This window comes from Anneissia japonica, unplaced genomic scaffold, assembly GCF_011630105.1.
Source record: "Anneissia japonica isolate Jap-2015-1 unplaced genomic scaffold, ASM1163010v1 scaffold287727_len1644234_cov201, whole genome shotgun sequence".
Taxonomy (NCBI): domain Eukaryota; kingdom Metazoa; phylum Echinodermata; class Crinoidea; order Comatulida; family Comatulidae; genus Anneissia; species Anneissia japonica.
Window position 1 is genome coordinate 160,189 of NW_022713615.1, and position 27,944 is coordinate 188,132.

General features: G+C 34.2%; 1 protein-coding gene across 3 annotated transcripts in view; it reads right to left on the bottom strand.

The window, feature by feature from the left end:
• Window positions 1-1,324: 1,324 nt before the first annotated feature.
• Window positions 1,325-27,944, bottom strand: part of LOC117108534 (serine/threonine-protein kinase WNK1-like) — a 51,992-nt gene continuing 25,372 nt past the window's right edge. For 2 of the 3 annotated variants that reach the window (XM_033250573.1, XM_033250575.1), the window contains 10 exons: window positions 26,686-26,899; window positions 19,282-19,460; window positions 18,672-19,043; window positions 10,997-11,131; window positions 9,569-9,663; window positions 9,137-9,356; window positions 8,245-8,454; window positions 5,429-7,825; window positions 4,872-4,915; window positions 1,325-3,140 (listed from right to left, as the gene is read on the bottom strand). In XM_033250573.1, the coding sequence (XP_033106464.1) occupies window positions 2,264-3,140; window positions 4,872-4,915; window positions 5,429-7,825; window positions 8,245-8,454; window positions 9,137-9,356; window positions 9,569-9,663; window positions 10,997-11,131; window positions 18,672-19,043; window positions 19,282-19,460; window positions 26,686-26,899 (4,743 nt within the window). In that variant the 3' untranslated portion in view covers window positions 1,325-2,263. The remainder of the gene's footprint in view (window positions 3,141-4,871; window positions 4,916-5,428; window positions 7,826-8,244; window positions 8,455-9,136; window positions 9,357-9,568; window positions 9,664-10,996; window positions 11,132-18,671; window positions 19,044-19,281; window positions 19,461-26,685; window positions 26,900-27,944) is intronic. The other variant, XM_033250574.1, reaches the window with a different exon arrangement.

Sequence of the window (27,944 nt, forward strand, 5' to 3'; positions counted from 1 at the left end):
ATTATTCTCTTTTGGAATGAGTCCATGCTTCACTTATTGCAAAATTTACACTAGATAGATTTTTAGTTTTGTAATCATTATTTTGAATGCCCAAATTAAATTTAGCAACTGTTAAAAAAAAATATTTATAGAGATCATTCTGTTACTTTTAAATTTGATGGATGCCAATTTAAGTTAAAGAGGCCAAACTAGGCTAAGATCATCCCCTTTCACATTTGAGAATTTGGGACAAAATCTTGGGTATACTAACTGCAATGTGTTTCCTACTCACAGTACTAGACTAGATAAACACACATTTCTAACCTACATATAATTTAAATATTAATTTAGTTTAAAAAATAAAATCAAAATTTATACTAATAACAAAAAGGTTATCTCAATAAATTTGATGAAAACTTATTTCCTCTTAATTTCTATAATTTTATAATTATTTATCCGAAACATTCAGCTTAATCTGTACAAAGGCACACAAGACTATCAATGCATACATCCATAGTAACATGGGTACTGTGTGAAGTGAAGGAATGCAGATGCGACTTATTTTCTCTTAAGCATACTCTAATACAAATACATTGCAATATATTAGGAGCCTGTTCTATATATGATTCACAGTGAAAGGATGTTGATTTGAATGTTCCAAATTACACTCATCAATACAGTACTTATTCCTCACTCTTGTTAAACAAAAAATCAGCCAGTTCGTACTAACAAATATTCTATATTCCAATTCTTGATATTGAATTCACAAGAAAGCATGTACCAATAGAATACTGTACAGCCAATGCATCCTTTTATACTGAAACTAACAATTCAAAATTTATTGAGGTGTATTTTTCTTATCATTGTTCGTCTTTCACTGGTTGAGATCCTTCAAAACCGGCATGAAACAACTTCCGATGAATGAAATTTATTACGTTCCTTAACTGCTTCTTAAGTTGTCTAACATTCCTGTCTTTCAAATATCTTAAAGCTTCTTAACACATCTTGATGGAATGGATGTTAGGTAAATATTGAATTGCACAAAGACTGCGTGCTAAATGTTTTACAATATGTTAATAATTTATCTTCTACACTGTTTATATTTGGAGGCAAACTCAACTTCAATGTACAGTATGAGAAAACAACTAATGCTCTAAAGCTCAATCCAGACTAGCAAATTTTCTTTGACAAAAAACTGATGTATGAACATATATAGTCATGATGTGCCTATAAATGGTCATGATGTGATGTCACCATGACCATATTTAGGCATGTCACATGTTTTTGTCAAACAAAATAGTCTGGACAGGGATTTACCAGATTATCAAATTTTATTTGACAAAAAACTGTTGTATGCACATATATAGTCATGATGATAAACCCATGTAAATACAGTCATGATGTGATGTCACCATATTTAGGGATGACACATTTTTTTTTGTCAAATAAAATTTGATAGTGTGGACAAGGTTTAACACCCAATTCACACAAGACAAAATTTTACCCGGGATGCTACTTACTAGCATCTTACTAGATGTTTGACAGATATCTATGTTTGACAGACGTCTACAGATTTTCCTCCTGAGTAGAACAGATAAGCCGAATAATTTTTGCGCGTAAAAGCAATGCCACAGTGTAGGATAAGGGGCTATCCCTGTCCATTCTCAGGAGAGTTAAATGCCTCTGAGATATCTGTCTTAAAATGGGCATTTTATGGGATCCATTCTATTCTCAGACTGATGCACCTTCACATAAACATGATGCAGAAGGGGATGCTTGCTGAATTTATCCTGTGTACATTTTTTCTCATGTGAATCAAGTGTAAGTATAAAAACTATACATTTTCCTTCATACTATTGCACGAGTACAAATTATTGTAGCTCGATTTTTCTCTCATGTTGCAAATATTACTGCCATCCTTTTGTTGTTGCATACCGTAGCTGCTACTGAGCTCATTACGAAAGTTTGAATGTTTAGTGTAAAGCTTTAAGCTTCAATATTGATTATGCCTATAAATAAATAATTGATTGATTTACAGCAAATCTACAAATGCATTGTGCATAATCACAAGCCAAAAAGAATCTGTTATCATTTACACTGTAACAAATTTTATAGCCAAGTAAAACTATTTAGCTTGTGCCAAGTTGACATTTGCATTGATAGGCATTCACCTAAACACTGAAGGAGTGTATTGAAGTTGGCTCCTGATAAACTAGAAGCCATTAATAATAATGTGATAGTCTTCTTAGGCTTGCTTCTACATATAGCACAATAACTAGGTGCCTTAACTTTCACTTATACTTCTCGTATAAGCATGCTTAGGCTGTTGTTGACTGGGTTGTATAGGCTGTTGTTGACTGGGTTGTATATTTTGAAACATCTGAGGCATCTGTTGACCTGCTAATGGCATCTGTTGGCCGGCAGACAGCATCGGTTGTCCGGCCAACTGCATTTGTTGGCTAAGTGACGGCATCTGTTGACCGACTGATGGCACCTGATCTAACGTGTCACCGCTTTGTGTGCCAACAATTTGTGCGTTTGGTATAAGGCCTGGACGCGCAGTTATACCTTGAAGGTTGGGGTCACAATGTTGGCCTTGTTGGTTTAACGAATGAAATCTTTGCATGTCCGACTCTACAGGTATAGAAGCAACAGATGGATATGGTGTCTGACTGAAGACCAAACTGGTAGGTACAGGTACATTGTTCATGGAAGGCAGTTGTACAACAGGGTACACAGGCATAGGTTGGGTAGCCCCTGACAGTCTTGAGTCTACAAGAGCTGCGTTGTATGACTGACTGTGCGACGGGATAGTTGTGGTGTTGATGGCAGAATGAGTAGTAGGTAAATAAACTTGTTGTGTTGGGATCGTTTGCATCACATGGTGATCCAATCGATTTTCTGTGATGACTGGTGGGCTTCCGTGACCAGGTAAATAGTCATTAAGTACAAAATTGGATGGAAGCTGCTGAAAACTGACACCTTGTGAAGACTTTGATGTCTGCGGTGCCAAGCTCTTGCGCAAGGCCTCTAGTAGTTGTGGAAAAAGAGCAATACCTTTAGCACTCAAAACTTCACTGAATTCTTGATTATGTTTCTTTAATAATTTTTCTCTGTCCTCCATGTATCTCTTGTGTAGCTTATCAAGTTCATCTTGTTGCCTGCAATAAAAAAGTGAAAATAACAATGAGAAAAATCCATACACATGTTTTTGTGGAATTGAGGTTGTATGAGAAATTTTGGTAGGTTTTTGGGTTTATTTTATTAAATCCAGCAGTACAACAGAGAACAAAGACAAGGACAAAGAAAGATGGATGATAAGGGCAAAAGTCGTACAACAACCACTACCACAAGAAAGGGTGTGCCCCTCCTACTCAAACTCTTTAAACATTAAACACCAATAATAAAAAGCTATAAAAATATAAGATATGTTAATACATGTTCAAAGTGCTATGCAGAAACAGTGATTTACATTATTATTTATAAGGTAATAGTTCAGCACAGGGTTCGTACGTTTTTAAACAAGCAAATTTCCAGGACAATTCCAGGACATTCAAGGTCAAATTTTCCAACTTTCAAGGACACAATATATATAGCATAACAGTAAAATATCGGCGATTTTACGAATAATTATAAAACATATGTGCTGTACTACTTTTAAATGCATGTTAGTTGAGTGTATATTAAGTTTTATCAAACTCTAATTCGGAGACGATGGACCTGTCTCTTTTTCTCACGCTCGTGGAAAATTAAGTTTTTCTCACATGTAGAATTTGATTGTAAGCAAAGGAATTCCCACGAGTATGGGCAAGTACCGGTAAAGTAAGGCAGGGGTGATCGCCTAGAGTGTAGTAGAATTCTCCCCTCGGCAACATAAATGTGCGCGTACAACAATGGTCTTATCTTTGCTTAAACTTGACAGTGTCTTTTGTAGTACCGGTGCGCACCCGAATAACTCGGTTCTTTTGTGGCGCCGCGGGGTGGGTTACCGCTTGTCTAGGGTCGTTGTTCAGCGAACAGCTGTGGCGAAGTTGACATGTATATACATTAAAACAACATAGCCTTCGATGGGTGTATGTTGCGGAGACGTGCATCTCATTTCATATATATTTAGGTGTTTATAAATATTGTATAAACGAATGATGTACTATATTATTAATTAATTTAATGGTTATGCTCTATTCTCAACACATCATTATACTATACTGTATTATTTATTATTATTCGTTACTATTGGGCATAACATTATTATTAATATTTAGGTCTATTATTACTAGGCCTTAGTTGTAGGCCTACAACTTTTATAATCTACTCTACATCAAAATGTTAACGTACGGTACCATCCTACCGGCACTGATCTGCTGCCGACCAGCATTGTTTTTCAATGATTTTGTAAACGATTATGATTATCAATGTCTGAATTAAAATTAAATGCAAACATAATTAATATACAAGATTTTTAAAAAAGCACCGCCTTTACTAAAACACAGGCGAACAACTCCATTCACCGAATCGCACAAGTTTGTCTGAACCAGCCAGTTGGCCATTTTCAGCAATGACATTCTTTCTGTCTTTGACAACATTCCTGAATTGACGGCGTACAAAGATTTGACCTGATTCTCTCAAGAGTATTGTGGGAACCAACTTGTGGGAACGTTTCTCATTCAATTTACTGTTACTAGGCAACTTGTAGTACTGCAATTAATGGTAAATGATCAAATTTCCAGGATATTCAAGGGCAACTTTAATTTCCGGGACTTTCCTGGAAAATGCTCATTTGTTTTTTCAGGACATTTAAGGAATTTAAGGACATGTACGAACCCTGTTAGCAAATTTGATAGTGTATCATATTGAATAATTTAGCACTTGCAAAGATAGAAAAGGAAAGATACCTGGTCATGAGTTGTAAGACGTTGTTATCTATGAACTGGCTGGCCTGTAGAGAAAAAAAAAATTGAAAGTTAGAACTTTCTCAAGTCTATAAAACTTGTTTCATCCCTATCATTTCAAACATGTCAGCCAAATTTGAAGAAACATAAACTGTGCCTTTTGTTACATTATACCTGTAATATAATCAGTATTTTTTTGGCACCATTTGGAATAAATGCCGCCCTCAAATAAACTCCAGGCACCTATTTTTTCCTCAAATAAACACCCCCATATGACTGTAAACAAATTTAATGGAAGGAACTGCCTTCCCACAATGTTCGTTATAGTATCTTGAAATTCACTAATGATATTGTAGACACCAATCTGAGGACCTCTTGCACAAACACTGAATGAAAACATTCACAATTTAAAAACAAACTATTCTGCCAATGGCCACATTTACCACTTCATAACTAACTCTTGCATATTCATTCTGACCACTCTTTCATTTAGAAATGCTTTCATCATTGCCCCTTAACTTCAATCAATTTTGGCAAACATTTAATCTCATGACATTTACCTGTGCAAAATTCATTTGGTTAGGTTCAGGAGTACTTGATGCAGTTTCCGGTGACATTCCTGTTGAAACTGAATCAGCCTGGGAAGGTATCACATGATTCACATTGGCCACAGATGCATGGGCCATCTCTGCTGTGATGCTGTCTGGTGTGCCACGCTCACTTCCAGAGATGCTACTTTTACGATCAAATGGATAAGGTGCAGATAGAGATACAGATTCCACCAGTTCTCGTGGTATGGAATCTAATCTCTCAGTTTCATTGACTGATGTTTGTGGGCTGAAAGCAGGTAGAGGCCTGTGTTGTTGATCAGATTCAAACTTCTTCAGGCTTTCAACTGCTGTTGTGGTGTGTACTGGTTCTTTTTCTTGCAGACTCCCACTCCTGTTTTGTTTTTCATCCACTGATGTGTCATCTGGCAGTTTGGGTGTGCCAACATTTAGCACTTGAAAGCGTCCTACATTTGTAATAGTTTTTGTGTTATCAAGTTGTGCTGGACTGGATTTATCTTCCTCTGGAACCTCCACCACAGGAGGCTGAAACTCCGGAGGACTCTCCTTTGAACCTTGTGCAGCTGGAGAAACCTTAAAGCGGCCAACATGTACAGGCTTTTCAATTAAGTTTTCTTCTGCAGAAGGTTGACCAGCTGCAGCAGTATCTCCTGCTTCTTGCACAATGTTATCATCTACTTTGCCTGTTGAAACAATTACTTGGCTGCTATCAACTTTCCTTACAGAGAATCTTGACGGAACACCATTTGCACTTGGTACTACAACATTATCTGCATGAGGCTCGAGGTCCACAGACATTTTGCGAGCATCCTCAATATCTTTGGTTTTGTCTTTCAATGTCTGTTCTGCAATTTCTAGCTCAACAGAACTTTGAGTACTCAGATTTGGTTCAGGTGGTGATATAGATGCAATGAGTTCTTGGTCAGATGTTCTCCTTTCTATGGTCATTACACCTGATTGGTCATTAAAAGGGCGTTCCTTGGCTTGATTCTTCATCATTCTATTTGCTTGATCAGAAGTTTTTCTCTCAAGTTTGGGATGCATTGCATTTTGGGGTGGAATTTGTTGAACATATGTACCTCCAGTGGTACCAGGCACAGTGTGTGGTCCAAGAGGAGTTGATATCGGTACACCAGAAAATTGTTGCTGGGAAGACACAGCACAATTATGAAACATTTGTTGTTGCTGCTGCTGCTGCTGTGCTGTAAACTGAGTCATGGAAACATTAGATATTGGATGCTGCATGTTTCCAGACATGATTTGACCCTGTTGAGGGATAATATTAGTTCCAGCCTGAGACCCTTGAGGGGTTGGAATAGGAATTTGCCCATGCACACTAGTTGTGGGAGGTACAAAGGCAGACCCACCTTTGCCTGGCTTTTTGGAAACTTTGGCAAGTTTCTGATCCAGATCCATTAATGATGGCGCACTCTTTGCTTGATTCTGACTAACAGGCTGCTGGTTTGGCACCCGTTGGCCTGTTTGATCAGACATCCAAGTTTGGTTGGACCCTTCTTGGGTACTTTGCTGGTAGACTTGGTTGGGCTGCTGTGCTATAGGCTGAGGCTGGCTGGGGTACACAGGTATGTTAGTAGCAACAGGTTGGACCGAAGTTGACGGTTGATATCCAGGCGGCAGAGCAAACATTTGATGAGTTTGCTGCTGGTGCCCTTGCTGTTGTGGAACTGGCTGGAAAACCTGTCCGCTAGTCACCGGCTGCACTTGCCCCTGTTGATACATTGGTTGTGGCGTTGCTATAAGGACGTTGCCTGGCTGGCCTTGGTGAACACCAACTGGCTTGATCACATTACCAGATTTGGCAAGGACAATATTTGCTGGCTGATCTAGGCCTTTGCCATCAAAAATAACTTGATTTTTAGCATCCATCTGCCCAGAGTTCATGATTTGGGGTTGGATGTATGCTTGTGTTGTAGCACCAGACTGAGCAGCCATCACAGTGGTGCCCTGAGGTTGGTGGGTTGGAGTATGCTGGTAAATGCTACTACCAATTGTTGATACTACATTGGCCATGGTGTTCTGAACAAAATACTGTTGAGACACCATATTTGGTTGACTGCCTAAAGGAGGACCTTGAGTGTCAGAGGTTAACGAGGCTACTTTTTGATTAGACAGTTGATCAAATGCTGGCTTCATTGTAACAGAACCAGCTGATGATGATAGGTCCGGCTGTATTTGTTGTACTTCAGCCCCAGATTCGACGGCAGAAGCTGAACCTGCAGTTACGTTTACGTTTACATTAACATTTATAACTGGACTATCTGTAAATGCTTCTGGATTTAAAGCTGCAGTGTTGGACGTCAGATCTCCAGGCGGCTCTTTTTTAGGTGATGGTAAAACAAATTCAGACTGCTTTTCCACTACCTGTGTCTGTTGTTAACAAGAAGAAAAATTTTAATTTAATAAATATCTTCTTTTAACTTAGATGTTAACATTATTAAGGTATAGATTAAAAGTATACTGTATTATGTTTTATCTGAATTTTTAATAAAGAATTATATAAATTTTAAAATAGTTTGCAAAAATGTGTTGCATGTTGACAATTAGATACACAATTCCATATAGCTTGGTATAAAAAATACTACTAATCAAAAACTGAATTACAAAAACCAGAATCAATAACATGCCCAAAATTAACTAAATTTGAAACGTGTGTAAAAAAGTTTTTGAGTTTGCTTATTTAAAAATCACACACACATTATATACATACAGTTCATTACATTGCTCGCTATTCTGTTAAGCTTAAGAACCAAAGAGTGTTATATAGTGGGAAACTACACATGATGTACCTGTGCTCCTGTATCATCTTGATCAACATCACTTTGTATTGCTGGCGCACTTTGAGACAACGATTTAGGACTAGATGGTGGTACAGGGCGCTCTAGCTCACCAGGTGGTGAAATCGCTGCTGGTCCTTTCAGTTTAGATTCCTCACATATCTTATGGAGTTGATCTATCAGCATAGACTCATAGGTATGCGAGATCATGCCATTCTGAATCTATCAAAACAGCAAAGTGTAATAACATGTAACTATTCTAACAGATCCAGTTTTGTAGGAAACTTCACTTCACCCTGAATCTAGATTAAAATATATTTTTATGGGAAATCAAATTTAGAATGCAGAGAGGTAGTTAATTGTTTCCAGTATTTATTATATTTTTCTATTATAATATTTATGACATACTATACTGTTATTTTTTTTGTATGATTAAAAACAAAAATTTTTAACTGGGAAAACAGTAACAGTAAAAAAAAAAAAAAACGTTATTCACTTTGGCTAAAATCTTGAAATCCAGCTAAAGATTCAATTGAAATTATTTAGACAAGATGAGTATAGTGCCAATTCCAAATCAATGATCAAAGGCGCTGAGCGTTATAACTCCTGGTCACTCTATAGCATGCAACAGCAAACCAGCACAAAGTGCAACCGTCTCTGCTCCACAAGGAACATATCTAGTTGTGTGCATGTATTGGTAGAGGGTAGAGAGAGAGACAAATGAAGATAAAGTGCCTTGCCCAAGGACACTTGTGAAAGTCTCTATCCACCTCTCATTATTAACCAAGTCATTGGATAAAATGCATAATATGTATATACACAGCTCACTGTGGGGGGGGGGGGAGGAGTATCATCAAGTCTAGATTTTTTTTTAAATTGATGAAACTATAATTAAAGGACTTACAAAGTTTGCAACCATCTCTTCAGGGTTATCATCTTCGTAACTGAATCTAAATGTAACTTGCTGGCCACAGTGATTGGTGAATGCGCACTCTAAAATCTCCTTATCAAACGATATAACTGATACTTTCGGAGGACGATCTTTGTTTCTTTTTATGTTTTTATTCCTTTGTTTTCGTTCTTCCTTGCTTTTGTCTCTCTTCTCTTTCTCACCTTGTTGATTTCTGTGAAGGTAATTTTGTCATTAAATAATTGCAAGGTAATAACCAAACTGTTGTTAACTTGAAACAGTATTTAGTATTAGTATATTTTCATGATGTATATAAGATGTATCATGTTTAATATGCATTTTTAATGCAAGGACAAAATAAATTTATCTTTAATATTAATCTTTATTACTAAATCTGCTGTAAAATTAAAAGCCATAAAATTTTACCCATCATCGGCGAACACTGTTTGACTGTCAAAAGAAACAATAGTATCTTTAGGCTCCGATGTGGCTGTGTATTTACCTGCTTGCTGTGGGTCAACCTGCAATAACATAACCATGAATAATTTCTTTACTACATCTTAATGGAACTATTAACATTGATTTATAATAATCTGCAGGAAATTAGAATAGGATACATTTTCAATGAGAATGTCTATAATTTGGCCTATTACATTAAGTCAGTCTATTAAATTGCGTATTTGAAATTAAGAAATGATAACACTATAATTGTACATGTAGCCCATATTGCTGGTTATTATTTTGATGCGAGTAAGACTTTAGTCTGAAAATCAATGAATAGCTGCATTTCAAGGCAGGATCATAAAGATAATTATGTGCAGGTGCACTGAAGAAAAGCCAAATATACAGAACAAAACAAGAGAAATCCCCACCAAATATTGGTACGAAAACAACGTACATTCAATCAATAAATGTTGTTTTTATCAAACCTCAATATGATTTAGCTTTAGTTTAATGTAACATTCAATAGATTTGAAGAATATAAAGAATTTGCTAAAGGTATACCAGGCCCAATTAGGCTAGGCCGAACTGATTAGGCCAAGCCGTCCAAGCTGTCACGGTAAAAGTGAAGTCCTAAATAATTGTAGGCCGTCCGAAAAATAATTGTAGACTGTCCAAAAGACGGCCGGACGGCTCGCTGGCTAAGCCTATGGTTGGACGCTACCAGGGGGAGAGGAAAAGTAACGGTAGTTGATAAGAAAGGCTAGGCATTACATATAAGCCCCGGGTTTTAAGACACCACCAAAATATGAATAAGAAAAGACTAGTATTTTCAGAAGTACATCAACCACTAGAAGGCACTTAATTCGGCGAATCGAGTGGCCGAGCGGTAAGGCAGGGGCGCCGCTAGCTACAGCCTTAACATCGGCGCTGGTTCCAGCCGCTCCTCGCCGATGGTTCGGTTGGTAGAACCAAGTCTTCTCGGATAAGGACTTAAGTATATACATCTGGCTCGTGTGCACTTTAAATAACCCATTGAGTAGGGGGGTTACCTCGATGTTATGGTTCATTTTCATTGTGGAATGATGTGAACATGTATCTACCATGAAGTGCCTATTTACGGCTGCTAGGTAGTCACGGACGCTGCAAGTTATGGGTTATTCTCCTACCTTTACCTTTACTTTCCAATAAGGACTGACAATATTACTACCTTTTAGAAACAGAAAATGCTTAAGGCATACCGTATCCCTAGTATTTATATTCCTCTAAGAGTACAATACATTTTCAAAGGTTAGGAACTCAGTTCATTATCTAAAGTACAGTAGCTCCCAAAATAAATGTTTTAAAAGCTTTGCATTAATAGAATGCATTTAGCGTGCGGAATGAATAAAATAATTTTAAAAAAACACATACTTGTTGGACGTCAGTTTTTGACTGTTGCTGAACTATGACCTGACCAACAACATACTGCTGACCCATTGCCCCAGCCTGTTGACCAGGCTGAGTGGTTGGAATATATTGTTGACCTGGTTGGTTTCCCTGGACATACTGAAAAGAAAAAAGTAAATATAAAAATATTTTTTGATAAATATTAAATAGTTGTGTATAAATATAAGTACATTTATTTAATTTACATTTTTATATCATTATAGCTTGAAAAGTGGCTTTTGAGCAATCATACAATAAGTGAAAATAAAAAAGTTGATTTTCAAGATTTTGGTTTTCCCCCCTTAGCATGGACTTTTTAAAAAATGGTTATAAATATAATAAATATCATTTGTGTTTAGTTAAATATTTACTCAGAAATGGATCAGAAATTTATAAATATATCTTCATATACAATATAATTCATGATTTTAAGTGTCTTTTTTTTAAATATTTAAATTGGCTGTATCGGCTGTGAGCAAAATGACATTAGTGACTGGTCATGTCAGAAGATGCAGTAAAGCCCTATCCAAACTATCAAACTTTATTTGAAAAAACATGTGACATGCCTATATATGGTCATGATGACATTACATCATGACCATATATAGGCACATCATGACTATATATACGGGCATAGAAAAGGCAAATATTATGTCTCCTCTCACAACATGTCATTTTCACTGCAAAGCTCAGGGTATTTCAACATGATTAGTATGGACTCATACTAAATCACATGGTTTGTTTATGAGATCACATGACCATTTAGAACTACCATTACTACAATAGGTAACAAGCATACTGAACTAATTATTTCTAATAATTTGAGCACAGCTGTGCACCAGCTTCATCATTCCGTTATTATTAGCTAATCACAAGGTATACAGTATTTAACATGTGTGGGTGATATTGAACATTTCTTAAACAAAAGATTAGATGTGAACAGAATATAATTATACCAGCTTTAATGAGTGTTAAAGTTAAAGACCAAATTAAACATGTGCTCATAATAGATTATGTGGAAGATCATACAACCTTGGGACATATATATATATATAGTATTTGTAAAACTAAATATTATTCATAATTTAAAAATTACAGAAGTTGTTACTTTAATAATAATATTGATAATGCTATTAGCAGTATTTAATAACCAAAATAATCTTCATAAACGATATTGGTGCATTCAAACAATACTGTTTGAAGGATGCCCTCTATAAGTATATGCCATAAAATTAATTGACATCCTCGATGATGTCTTTTAAGAACTAAAACCAAAAATTTAAATTGGATGAAATTTCTATTAAATTTTAATAAATCATTCCTTTGATGACTTTAAATAAATATGTTTTCAACATTCACAATGAAAGAAAAAGTGTACAGGTAATATCTACAGGCATTGTCGCAGAATCAGTATTTTTTTACTATAAATTTTTTGGCATAGAATATGTAAATTAACTCACTTTAAAGGTTCATAGGTTACGTTCTAAAGCTCTGTCCATACTATCAGATTTTTTTTGGACAAAAATCTGTTATATGCCCATATATAGTCATGATGTTCCTATATAAGGTAATTATGTGATGTCATCATGACCATATTTAGGCATGTCACATGTTTTTGTCAAATAAAAATTTGATAGTCTGGACAGAACTTAAAATTACTCAGGCTTTCAGGGTTAAGTGATTATCATCTCGTTCTTTCACAAATTGATTGGCAATTTATACTACACCAAATGACGACTCAGGCCTGCAGTTATTGAAACTGTGTTTTGTGAGTCATCATGGAGTGCCCTTAAGCCAATAAGAGACAATGCAGGAAATGTTGAGAGACAAACAACCAAATGATGTTATACCTATCATGGTTTTTGGACATGAATAAAACATTACTATACATTTATTTATAAAATATATACTTCCAGGAATTACAAAAATACTTTTGGGGGAAAAAATGAATAATAAATTCATAATTGTTGTTCGACCAACAGATCCTCTTTAATTTACAATTGCCAAGAATACCAGGAATATTATTTTAAAGATAATAACTACAGGGGATTTGAATGAATATTTATAAAATCATAAATATGCATAATATAAATGTATGAATAAGCATGATTATGACTCATAAGAATGTAACTATTGTTTGTTTGAAGGTTTGCATAGTGAACTAATAATGTTTTAAGTGTTTGTGGGACAACATGTACAGAGTTCTGAAAAGAACTGTTGTTGAGAATGTCTCAAAGTTTCAATTGTCATTATGAATATTCTTATTTTAAATTAAGGCTGGAAACATGCAAAAACAAATGCAAGAAAACAGAGCACTGTGCTGATGTAATGTGCAGGAATAACAGAACTGGTTGAATTCACAATAAGATGTCATATGCTTCTACAAAGACCAACCACAGACATGAAAATGTAACATGGATGCCTATATTTAGTCATGATGTACATATATATGGCCATGATGTGATGTCATCATGACCATAAGTATGTCATATGTTTTTGTCAAATAAAATTTGATAGTATGGCCAGGACTTGTAAGCAATAGTAGTCACACATTCACAAACGTGAATGTACTGTGAATGTACTAACATAATCCATCACCCTATCCATTATTATAAACATTTTCTTTCTGGAACTAAAAATAGTAATGGAATTAGTACAGGTCAGCATCATAGTAGTATGATAGCAACATTTCTTGTTGAATAAGCAGTGAATGCCCTGATTTCAGGGACCTTGATTGCAGATCTAGTGTTGTTAGATTGATGTTCTGTCATTTAACATTCAATTGTTAAATCCAAACAAAATCCCTAGACTACCAAAAACAAAGGGAAGAAAATATACTGTACAATATATTCAAATCTATGTTCTACTGCACTTATATTTTTTTTCAATGAGATTCCATGACTGGACAAAATGACTAAACACAGGGACCTTGATTCACAAATCTGTCTGAACATTAATTGCGGATTTAATGTTAGAATGATAAATTATTATCAAATGTTCAATTGTCAAATCTAAACTGACTATTAAGACTACAAAAAAGAAAGAGAAAGAGAATACTATACAAAATCCTACTGTGCTTTTTTTTAAATATTTTTAACTGTGATTTACATGCACAAATGTTCAATTCGTAGCAGTGTGATTTGTAAAGCACAGCCATAAATAAAAATAATGTAGTTGTAGAATGTGAATAAAAACATGTGTTAATGCTTGTCATGTTTTTGAATAGTGGGAATATTAGTTATTAATATGGGATTAGAAAAAGAAACTGATAAAAACATTAAAAAAATGTACTTAGTCTACCAACTTGGTGGCGCTATACAAGCTTATTTATAGCCATTAGGTTTTAATTTGTGGGTGATTTTGATTTGTGGGAAATTTTGATTTGTGGGAAATTTTGATTTGTGTGTGATTTTGATTTGTGAGTGATTTTGATGTGTGTTGTGTGAAACAATAAGCCTACAAAATTATCAGTGCATGTATACTAGAATTATCAGTCCCTCTTCGGTCTTTATCTTTCATTTTAGCCCTCCAAGAGTGTCAATCAAACTTAACAACTAACCAATCAGAACAGAGCCAGGAATATGCATGTGTCTATGAAGCACACATGTTGTCCCACAAACACACCCATTTATTAAGGTTTAACACCATCATTTTGTGGGACCTTAGCAACAATATCCAAGGGGCGGGGCTTAGTGGAAAGGTCACAGGAATCTAAAGAAAATTCACGGTTCAGTGCACACGCAGTGGCTACCACCAGTATAGCCACGTGAGATATGCAGCTTACTAACATACAAGCAATGCTAAGTACTCAGATAATTAATGAAAGACAGACCCATGACTCAGACTCCAGAGTACACAGATGAATCTCTAATTTCTGCAAGTGATTTACTTTATTTGTTTCCTACTTAAATTTGCGAAACCTTGTGATAAAAAATATCATTACAGTGCTTGCTCATTATAAGGCTAAAAAAAATAAATTGTTTGTTTGCCCTTTCTTTTTTTTTTTTTGTAATATGATAAATAAGGATGGGTGGAAAAAGTTTTTTTTATTTATTTATTTATTTTTTTTAAATACTCGTCAGATGGAATAAAAATAACCCACAGAGGCCTAGAATGGTAATATAACATCAGACAACAAATTTAGACAAATTTGTAGGGCATCTGGCAAAAATAAAGATAAATTCACAATTTTTTTTTTGGCCTAATCACAGTTTCATTTTGAGGCTTTAGTATTTTTCTATATGCAAGGATTTAATCCCAGGACCCAGGGATTAAAAGGAAAGCACAAGTCTATCTCACTTTCATATTGAAAACATTATGACAACATAAAGTACCAACTAAAGAGAAACTTGAAATCGTAACTAAAATTATATGGATAAATATTTATAGATTCAGGAACAAAGCATAATATAATTATATGGCAAAGTATGGGGGAAAAACCGAGATGCAACAAGCAAGTATGTATAAAAATGTGTGCATGTCTTATGTTTAATGCGAGCATGCATATTAAATAACCTTTAGGGGAACATTTTTTTATCTTTTTTTAATAGCATTGCTTTTATTATCTTTTCCTTGAGTTATTATTAGTACTCATTTATCAATATTTGAGATCTTTATCTGATAGTTAATTAGGAAATGAATTTTTAGAAACATATTTTGGATGTGTTAGAAACTTGGTAATTTAACAGTTGTTTATTCTGAAATATCTATGTGGAAATTAAGTTATATCAATTGGTCCTTCGGTATATATACTATGCAATATTTGAGTTCTTTTACCATGTACACATGTTCAGCAGGCTATCTAAATATAAATATTGTAGCCAATTGCATGATGAAAAGCTAAGGATGTTTATATTTTGAATGAAGGCTAACAAATTTTATTTGTCAAAAAACTGTTGTATGCCCATATATAGGCATGATCTGCTTATATATGGTCATGGTGTGATGTCATCATGACCATATTTAGGCATGTCACATGTTTCTGTCAAATAAAATTTGATAGTCTGGACAGGGCTTATATGACAACATGGACGCTTGTGACTGGTGATAAATAAATGGATGGGAATTTTGCCAATAAAACAAGATTTCAGTACACTACACAATTATACACTAAAGATGATGCTTAGAAAAGGAAGAAGAGATATATTGGGATTTTGAAGCGATTTAATCAATGATTTTAGAGGAATAGAAACAGAGTATCATATATTAATTGTATTGAAAGATGATGTCTTCGATAATTGAGTTAGTGAGTGTACTATTTTGAACAGTGAGGATAAACGTATGCATTTGAATATAAAATTACAAGAGATAAAATAAAAATCTCAAATTTTTCCATTTAATTGGCAATGAAAAAATTACTTCCTTTTTTGAAGGAGAGGGTAGGTTGGAGAAAATGGCTTATAATAGAATTTCTTACAAAATAAATAATAAATGATAATGTATAAGCTGTACTACTATAAAAATATACAATATATTTTCATAGTATGCCATGGTACTCTTAACATTTTGATGCTGTGGAGGAAGTCGGTACATAAACCCAGTTAAACTTGTTCATCTTTTCATCTAAAACAAACCAAATCTCAACTGGGAATAAAGTTAAACTTCAGGACTTCCTGTCTGACAGATTGACCCCTTTATTCAGCCAGGGCAAAACACAGATGTATGGGTACAAAAAATGCCTATAAAATAATCCGCACATCAATTTTAAAGATAAGAGTCTGCCAAGAAAGGTTCACTATAAGTCGCATTACTAGAAGTAGAATATATAATACTGACTCAAATAAAACATAAAAAACTAAAATACTATAAAAAATTTAGAATAATTTGAATGTTCTTCAGAGAGGAAAATAGAAAATATCCCTGCTAATACAGAATCTGGACCCCCTGGAATTTTAAATTACACTGAATTTAAAACTTTGATGATTTTATGTTTAAAAAAACAACTACCTACCAATATTCTACTGGTCCAAATATTTAAAGTAAAAGAATGGAAATCTACAAGGTGATTGGTTATGAGCTTTAACATGTCTTTTTTCAAAGTGACTCATTACTAGACATTTCCTGGGTCATTTTAGCTAACAGCTGCTACTAAGTGTCTATCTCTACAGGGGCAAGGGCAGTGGTACTTCACCTGTTACTTGTACTCATCCCAACGGACACTAAACCTACTCATCCCATTTGGTGCATACCATGATTTTTATCATAATTTAGAAGAATCATATCATATTAACTATTCTATTGTGAAACAGAATGAACGAAGAAAAGTGCAATTAATTTTTTTTATACATTTTTGTTTGCTTTCTAATTGTTTTACCCCTTACAACCCCTCCCCTATATTTCAAGCAGACGATGCTAATAGGTATTCTTTACTACTTTCGTGACCGTAAACATAAACCTAAAAATTAACAACTTAATAAAATATTGAATTAATATATTGATATAATTAATTACCATAGAATATGTATATATTACTAATATAGTATTAAAAACCCCTCCTTTGGGATACCCTTATTAATGGAACAGTTCAAAGGGACACTTTGTTTTGGTCCAGAAGGTGTCCCTTAATAGGAATATTTTTGAAACTGAAAAATAAAAAAACGTCCTTTGGGTTCTGGAAACCATTAACTTTTAAGTATTAGCTCATCTTTCCAAAAACAATACAGAAATGATAAATATCTAATGTAGAATACATTTCCAAGAAAAAGGAATGACATTTAAGAAAATGTTATTAATTTATCAAAGATTCATGACAGATTATAATATGCTAATCAGTATGTTAATTGTGGATTATTGGTATAATTACAATTTTAGTTTTTATCAAATTTTCCTTTAATTTTCTACTAGAGGAGACATCACAATAATTATAGCAAGTATATCGTGACAATGCTTGTTTAATTAACAATTGGAATGAGAACAGCAGCTGCCTAATAATTGCATTTGTAGGGAAAATCATCCATGCATTAAACCATAGGAGGAGGGGGAAAGGGGAATAATGTGTTAGATGTATGTGTAGTCTACATTAGCTTGTGTCATGTTCCTAAACTGATGATTTCTCACACAGCCTAATGAAGATGTGTTTATAGGCTCACAAGAAAAAGCATGAAAACTTAGACATAAACTGATTGTGTTAAAATTGAATTGATTAAATTTGAAATTTAGTAACTTGATGTTTATAAATTTGAAGTTTCCCTTTTAATTAATATACTTCTATATTACCTCTTTATTGTTAAACCACTTCTAATATAAATCCAGAATTACTAACAATATCATTATAGTTTAATATTAATATCCATTGTTATGAATATATGTTGATTAGATCAGGCCACATGAGAATAATGATTTCTCACCTATAGTATAGCTTTCATTTCATTATTATATTAACCTATAGCAATGTTATGTTATTGTTAACTGACTGGTTGATACATAAAAATGTTCTCACATTTGCCACAAATACAATGTTTAGTTGTAATGGCAAATTAGGGGGTAAAATTTATTTATGCCATGATAATGAATCAATCACTGCCTATCAACAGAGGCCTTCTTTAAGAATATTGATTTCATAACAAAAACCTAAGCCTAGTAAATATCACCATCATTATCATTATATATGTATTATTATGATCATCATCACTGTCATAAAACATAATTCATTAAGTAATACCTGTTGAAACTGTTGATTAGGAAACTGCTGTTGCTGCTGTTGTTGAAACTGCTGTTGCAACTGTTGCTGCTGTGTCTGTTGTTGAAACTGTTGTTGCTGCTGTGTCTGTTGTTGAAACTGTTGCTGCTGCTGTTGCTGTTGTTGAAACTGCTGTTGCAACTGTTGTTGCTGTGTCTGTTGTTGAAACTGTTGTTGCTGCTGTGTCTGTTGTTGAAACTGTTGTTGCTGCTGTGTCTGTTGTTGAAACTGCTGCGACTGCTGTTGAAACTGCTGACTCTGTTCCCCATATTGCACTTGGTCACATGTCGGTGGGTAGTTGCCTGATTGAGAGGGTGTCGTCTGTTGGTAATGTTGAGACTGTCCGGGCTGTGGCTGGTATTACATACAACAAATGTTTGTTTTAAGGTATTTACTCTATATTCTAAAACACATATAACATAAATAATAAAAAAATTAAACCATAAACAAGCATGTATGTAAAACTATAAATGTATATAAATCAATGAACGGACAAATAAATTAATAAATAAATATATAAATAAATAAATAAATATATAAATAAATAAATAAATAACTAAAAATATATAACATTTACTTAGCTTCAGCTTACCTGTTGTATACTCTGGGGCACGTTTTGTTGGTAGGACTGATTAGCAAACTGTGAGCTTGAATATACCTGTTGTCCTGATGTTGGGCCAAACGACTGAGAGGATGAATGACCTTTGCTGTTCTGGTCTGACACCGCTGACACACCTACACCGCTATCAGATGTAGTAATCGACTCACCTGCTGACATGAAATAAATTAAAAGGTGATTGTTATGGTAAGTGACTCAAGTTTATTTGGAAAATCGTTATACATAAAATTACATCAAAATGGAAGCATAATAATCAATGGATATTTATAATGCAGCAGTGTTCAAGGACTATTGGCACATTTACAGGTGACCTTGAATTTTTGTTTGATGTTCGTATGCCTATTAATTGGTGTGAAGGATCACTGTTGGTTTGGAAATAAATAATTGTAACAAATCTGTAATACTATAAAATAAGTATTAGGTGTTTTTAGGCCAATGTTGACTGGATTTTTGTCAGACCTGAAAGCACACTGTGTTAGGCAGTAAAATCAAAGACACAGTAATAGAAGGAGATAGAGCTGAAACCAAAAACAGTAAAACGACGTCTGGGTATCCAGTCCCCCAAACCCACAGTGGCGCTCTTACTTATAAAGGACGCCACCACTTTTCATCATTGAAGTGATTGGTTGTTGGATGATAAGTCTCGGGTATGTTTTTTTCATGTAATTTCTCCACTCTGTAAAATAGTTGCAGAAGGGCGGATGTTCCATCAATTTTACGCAAACATTTTTCTCATTTATTTTTTGGTACAATGTCTCTAGGTAAATTGCTTGCAGGATAAGCCCTCAACTACAATGCTTTGCAGAGACAATGACACTTTCTGTAGTACAAAACATGTGGGCCAAACAAACACCTGGCCAACGAGTCAACGTCATGCAATTTAAAAGGGAAAAGGATTTTTTGTGCTTTTCTGAATGAATTGAGAGACGACAATATTTTGACATGTTCTGGCAATTGGTTCCATTATTCTGGCGCCGATGGGACAAATGCTCGTCTACCACAGGGAGAAAATAAATGTTATAAAAATACATGAAACATAAAAAGTTTTTTCAGGATAATCCCAATAAAGGCTGGAAGCTTAATTCCATTGGGGTTGGCATCCACTCGATCCAATTTCCTATCAGAGACAGAAATATCAATTGTCAAAATAAATGCCTTGAACTTTGAAACAAATATTAAATAAAGCCAAAGATGATGCAAACAATTTCATGCCTGATTAACCAAGAGGATATTAATACTTTTATTTCTAACCATGTTTTTTTAAGCCTAGCAAATACTGCACTGACAGTCATTAGGCGACCCACTTCCATAATGAATGCAAAGCGACGAGCCATGTGCAAAGAATCTTTGTTAATGACCCGTTATTATTAAAGCTTGCCGACAATCAGAGAGGGTGAAGATAAGTTCTCTACGAGTAACGCCCTAAACATAGTGTGTGCCTGAGTTTACAATTAAAAGCATTCAATTGAATGCATTCATTTACAATACTTATTTGGTAATCATCACCATGCAAGACAGCAATATATGAAGCCAGGCACTTACTGCGTTACACGACTTTTGTATTATACGACGACCCCAACAACAACACGACACCAATTGCTGATAAAGCCAGTGACAATTTGAACGGATCATCACTAAAAACGATCTGCTGCTGCTGCGCGCGCGCGCGTTGTGTCACTGCGTTCTACATAGAATCGCGTCGGTCGATGGACGCAGTGTGTGCCCGGATTAAAGTATATGCAGAGTGGATGGTACAGTACATTGTGCTTATCTGTCATCTTTACCTGAACAAACACAGAGTTTCGAAAAGCAAGTTTAGGAATGAACTGCTGGTTTACATTAAGTTTAGAAATTGATTGTTTCCTTTCTGGTCTGCCGAATGTTCAAAATCTCAAGTCTCTCTATGGCGCTATTTATGGGGTCATGAAGAATCTATGTCACACAGGATTTGAACCAAGAACTGTGGGATTGGAAGGTAACCATCTGGTTACAGCGCCAATTCATGTCATGAGAGTAGAACTAAGGCTGAATTGTTCAAATTTTGTTGGCTCACTACAAGCCTTCTATTTCTTTTAATCATGTTATCTGATAGCCAACATTTTAGTAAAGTAAGCTAGGATCATCCCAGTCTATATTAAACATTTCTATAGACATATGTTAATATAGTATTTATGTACAATACTCTATTCTCTAAATAACTGGCCTTCTGTTTTCAATACAATATGAAATTTGAATTAAACCCACCGAAAATAAGACGTAATCTACTGTAAATGCCGTGGAAAAAAAACAAAAACAAAATAACAAGTCACATGAGAAACAAATTAAGTTTTTAATTACAATAATTAAAATTGTGTTGAAGTTTATTAATTACAATAAATTGATATAAATCTAATTTGCGCTTTCTATTGTCTAATCTATCACAGCATTCCTCGAAAGTGACCGCTGACCAAGTTTTTTTTACAAAGGCTAATTACTTCCTCATTTAACGAACTGACGTAATGAAAGGGAAGTATTTATAATTGTGTAACAGAGAGGTGATGCATAATTATGCACGTAAGACATTCACATATATTCATACAAATTAAGCTAATTTATAATTTTAATCAAATTATGAAAGTGTTTGTCTATTTTAATTGACATTGTAATTGTATTAATTTTTATATAGAAATAGCAGTCATTTATGTCATTCTGTTTGTTGAAATGATGAAGATGAAATTAAAACAAATGACCATTTTTATCAGTGTATTAGGTATTACAATAAAATAAATGAACAAAAAACACTGGAAAGATGAAAAAAATCTTTTTATGAGCAGCCTATTTAAAGATTTAGATAAATATTCTGCATTACAGTGATAGCAATGATGCCTACCACACATGTTGAATGAAATATAACTGACTTTAATAGTGTAGTGCTTATTATTAGAGTTAATATTATTTTTGCATGGAGATGAACACAGCACCGTCGAGTACATTTAATTATTAGAGTGGCTGTTACTGGGTACGCTATTACTTTATTGGTATGCATAGTGTAGCAAACAATGCCACTGTCTGAAGGGATGACTCAAGTTCCATATGACTCAACGTTGACGAATGACCAGCGTTATTTTACCCCGATTGTACATTTAACCACACAACAATAAATTAAATTCTAACAAATTCATAGACTTGGGAAAACAAGTCTATGACATAAAAAAGAATCTTTAAATGCCTAGTTTGAACAGTGCAACAAGAAATATTACATTGGAAAAAAACCTAAATCATTAAGTTGGGAATATTTCAATTGTTTTTCATACATTTTTTGTTAAATTTATTTTTATTAAAAACCACGGGTATAAAACACTAAAGTTTTGTAATCAAACTGTAATTTTATACAAAATAATAAATCAATATAAGAAATAGATATAATACAATATAGAAAATAAAATCTGAAATTTTTGGAAGAAATTTAATTTTTACATTTTCAGAAACATCACCTACGTCTAGTAAAGGTAAGAGAATAACCCATAACTTGCAGTGTCATTGTGCTGAATTGCGTATGGGCAGGGTCCATGACTACCTAGCCGCCGTAAAGAGGCGTTTAAGTAGCTACAGAATATTGTTCACATCTTCCACAACAACAGGGGCTGAAATATTTTTTTGTAAAATAATCAAATTAGAAGACATTACATTATAATTAGGTCTACTTCTATATTGTTATTACTTCTCCAATCAGTTTAAATTTAGCTTGCCCCACAAACAATTCACCCTTTCCGGTTTGACCCTATTTTTGGTGTGACAATCTTCCATAACCGTCATTTACTGATCAATACTGAAGGATTACTGTTGTCTGAAAGCTCTCGGGAAAATTGCTACAGTTACTATGCATAGTCTCTATTGTAGATAATATCTATACCATTACTATACTGTTGTTTATGACGGCTATTTTTTTGTTCTGCCTCCTCGGAAGAGATGATAATTTATCTCTAAGCTATCAATATGGATTCCTTTATGAACATCACGAAAATCAATGGTTATAAAAAACCGATTTTACGTTTGATAGAAACCCACGCTATATAGGCATGGCAAATTTTTGCAGTAAGTCATTGCTTCACGAAAGGATAAACAAACTTGGTTACTTATTCTTAAATGATTTTGCAACTAGCTCGTGTGCGAATAAATGTGCACAATGCAACATTGAACGGCTATAATAAAAATTAATACTTGTATACCTGTAGTAATCAAAACAGACAGTTTATTGTTCATTTGACAATAATTGACACTGTCTAGCTAAGATTGTTTTATGACAGTAGATAAAGTTTCCCTATTACTGACAAAAACAAGTTATTAATCTAGCAGTTTTATTCTGTAGATTATCTGATGTTTAAATTTAAGCAGGCGCTAATCAATTTTTTTTTTTATCTTAAAAGTCAAGCAATTGTTTTTCAGTTATATTGCATTTAAATGTATAGATCCTTCTTATACATGGAAAATAATTTCAGTTAAGACTAGCTATTATTAGTACATAAAATTCATTCCTATGCCAATATAACTATTTATAGGAAAACAATATCAAGTATCAAGACTACGTGGCTTCTTAGCTGCCCTGGTTAATTGTATGGCTGTTTCAATATTAACTTTTGTTTATACATTAGTTTACCTGAACTGAGCTGTGTCCTTTTTTTTCTCAGTAAAGCATTGCTATTTTTGATTTTTTGCAATTTCATATTTTTGCAATTTCCTATTTAAAGCAATATCCTTATTAACAATAAAAGCAAATACTGTAGGTCAGAACTATACAAATATTGACTTTTGCATAGCATCCAGTATTCTGCATCTAAAGGTATGCTCCTGGTTTAATATATTGATTTATTAATTGATTGTTTAGAATTTCACAACCGTCTGTTAAAGGTATATTTCCATTATATAAAAATCTAAAACACCTTCCAACACCCTTTTTGGCCTTGTCATAGATGTAAAGGAACAAGCAAGGGATCCTAAATTGTGTAAATTCATATCGATTATTCACTAGCTTCAACAATCAATGCCAGGAGGACCCTTGAAGGCAATAATCTAGGGGGTTTTGAGGAATACAATTTGATGAAGGGAATAAACACTGTTTCTTTCAGGACAACTAAAAGAGAAAGAAGTAAACCAACATTTAGGGTGAAATCACAGAGTAGAAGGGAATTAACCAAGGATATTTTAAGAAGTAGTACTGAAGGGTAAGAGATATTTTTAAATATGTCTGTCTCATTTTATAGTTAAATACTGCCAAGTTCTCTAGGGCTTCACATTATGTCTGTACAAAGGTCATTGGAACAAATGTCTATGTAACTCATACTCAGTTCCCTGGGGAGTATTTAATAATGTTGTAGCTTGCAATCGGTACATTGACATTCAAACTTACAAATACTTGCTTATATCTGGGAGTAAAAAAAGAGAGGGAGAGCTCTAGACAAAGTGCAAGAGGCAAGAGTTGCACCTGATTTTACGGTTCAATGAGAGACTGAAATGTAAACCACTACAACAACCTACGACATTAAGGATGATGATTAAAGGGAAGGGAAGTACCCTGGTAAAAGTAGAATTCCTAATGAGAGACGAAGACATTTACAGTGGCGTATTTAGATATGATTTTTTACATTGAGTTGGAATATGCAATTACAATTAAAATTTTTATTTGCAAAGTATTTATTCAGGATCTATCATATTCAGTGTACAACATACAATGTACAACGTCACTGTTGTTAAGAGGTTGAATATTTTACAATAACCAATAAATGATTTGATTGAAATGATATACATATTTTGGCAATCAATTTAAATAATATTAGCTGTCTTTATTCGATGGAAAAAGAAAATTACCATAATGCAAGAAAAAACCAATAAAAGGAAGTGGATACGACATCGAGTATCATCAGTGTGCCTGTGGAAACATAATCCACTGGATCGTCATGATGACCTGATACCTGATGACACCCTAAACGACCCACTTGTGGTAGGAATAAGATGAGAGACTTTTAGCTGTTTTAAAAGATAGTAATCATGTAGAGTATATGTGACAAAGATTGACAAATAGTAAAGTTATCACCTTTTCATCAGCACAATAAAGATATTGGACATTAATGAAAGAAATTTAATGTACTTTGTTGCTTCTATGCCTTGTATTTGTTTTTTTTCCAAGTACAATGATATTTTCAGTTGATATGTTTTATATTTTTATAATTGTAACTTTTATGTATCTGTATTTTTGATTAGTTTGGTATGGATCAAACCTCTCCTTGTAGTAGTGTTCTGTTATAAAAGAATGAACCAATAAATCTAAGGCCTAGTTCAGACTAGGTGGATAAACCCGGCTCAACTCACCGGATTTATCCACCTGCCAATCTGAACTAGGTGGTTTATCTCAAGCCGGGCTGTGTTCCTATAGTAACTAGGCCTGGCGTACCACCGTGTTTAACTGTTCTAAACTGTTTAATCGTTGCGGGGGGTCATGCGTTGACTGCAGGTAAAAAAATGACCAATCAGCATTCAATTACCTGTTTTGTGAGCGAGCGTACGTTTCTAGCGTAATGTTTCGAAAGTCGTTTCCTGGTTATGGTTCAAGTATGCAAATACTTGTGCCTGGCTAATTCCGCTAGTCTGGACAACCGGCAAAGTTAAGCCGGGATTAACATTAACTCAACGTAAGCCTTGTTTAAATCTGAACGTGGCCTATATGTAATGGTAGAATCCTAATGGCTGTAAAGCTCGGAACTCGCTGCGCTGTATGACGAATCCAACTCCGCTCCCTGTGAGCGCTGGGCAACGCAACGCCGTCTGCTGACTGTCAACGGCAGTCTGAACGGACCTCATTAAAAACAATCTGTTTAATCGCGTGTTGTGTTCTCCAGAGTCGTGTCGGCCGACGACCGTCGCCCACAGTGAGTGCCTTAAAGGGGGTAAGAATTTCAGAAGACATTTTTTCAGCCAAAAATATATAGTAAATCTATAGTTCCAAAAAGGAAACACTGCAAATAGATTTTCAGTTGATGAAAACCAGGCCACTATTGTAGACATGTAGGTGGCAGTAATGAATCATAAAAAACATAATAATAACTGATGAGTTACAACCCCAGCTGCTCGTGTGTATGTGGATCTTCACCAGAAAACATTTGTATTGTTATTTGATCATATATCGAACATACTATGAACCAAAGAAATATAAATAATACTAATAATACACATTGGTGACAGCCTATGTTTAAAAAAACTAGACTTAGCGCAGTTTACAACCATTTTCATCAAACATATGAGGTATACCCATGCCTTTAATGGCTACTGCATCTATTAATGTACATATCAAACGATAGAATGCTGTTAATTTGAATTGATGACTTCAGTAAATGTTCGACATACCTTCAACCTCTCTTTCCTGTTTTTCTAGCCTGTCTCTTTCCTGACGGTCGCGGTCGTGTTTTTCTTTTTCCAATCGTTCTTTCTCCTGCTTCTCCTGTTTATCCTGCTTCTCCTTGTCCTTCTTTTCACGTGTTTTCCGCAGGTGTGTTAACCGTTCACGTATGCTTCTCGCAACAGTTTTCTGATCCTCCTCATTTAGAAAGCCTGATTTGACCTTTATGGAGAAAAAAAGTCACCAGACCGGTGAAGTATAAAATGGTTATCAAACCAGTTATAAAAATAACTGACAACAGTTTGATAGGGTTTTTTTGACATGTTTTTTTTTCCTCAACCAACAATAATATCCTTCCACCGGAATAATGGAGGAAACAAATATGATAAATCCATATCCTGTAAACTACTAATGGAAATGCTGTAATAATATACCAATGCATCTTTGTAAAAAACAGTAGTTAATAATTGATAATATATTAGTACTAATAAAGAAACTATTGAAATACTTTGGCCAATTATAGTACAAGCATTTCTTAGATGGGTGAAACAAAATTATTAAATTGTTTTAAATAGAATAGACTACCATAATCAGTGGTAGACTCGAAAACTATATTTACATAAAAGAAAATTTAATTGCATGCTTTGAAAGTTAATCCCTTTGCTGTCTTGTTTGAATGTTATGTTACCTTTTTTTGTGATGTACGTCTTTATTTTTTTTTTGTGATGTACGTCTTTAGATTAAGGGGGGGGGGGGGGCTAATGGTTAGCCACTAATAATTAACTTTTAACACCTGTATGGTAGTTTCTTATGGTAGTTTCTTACATAAACTACAGTATTTTTGTTTTGTTCAAGTTTGTTTAGTGTAATTAAGTTAGTTCAAGATTTAAATCTAATTTAGATATTTGTGTGTTTAAACAATTGTTTGATTTATTTATTTTAAGTCATTCTTTTTTTTCCTTTTGATTTTCTGGTTAAATTGTTGTATACACGGCCTTGCAGAATAACAACTGTGTTAGTTGAGCCAAGTTTTCCGTGTTTTAAATAAAGCTTATTATTATAGTCGTGACGACTATGTGGCTACCTGGCCTCCCCAGGTTGTATACTGAATTTTCATAAATAAATAAATAAATTTAAAAGACCATATTTTTTCAAAACATTCTTGAAACATTTGTTTTTGCTTCATATAACTTTGTACAAGGAAGTGAGAAGAATTATGAACAATTTACTTGATAGTAGTAACATGCGATACAGTCCTAAATTTTGT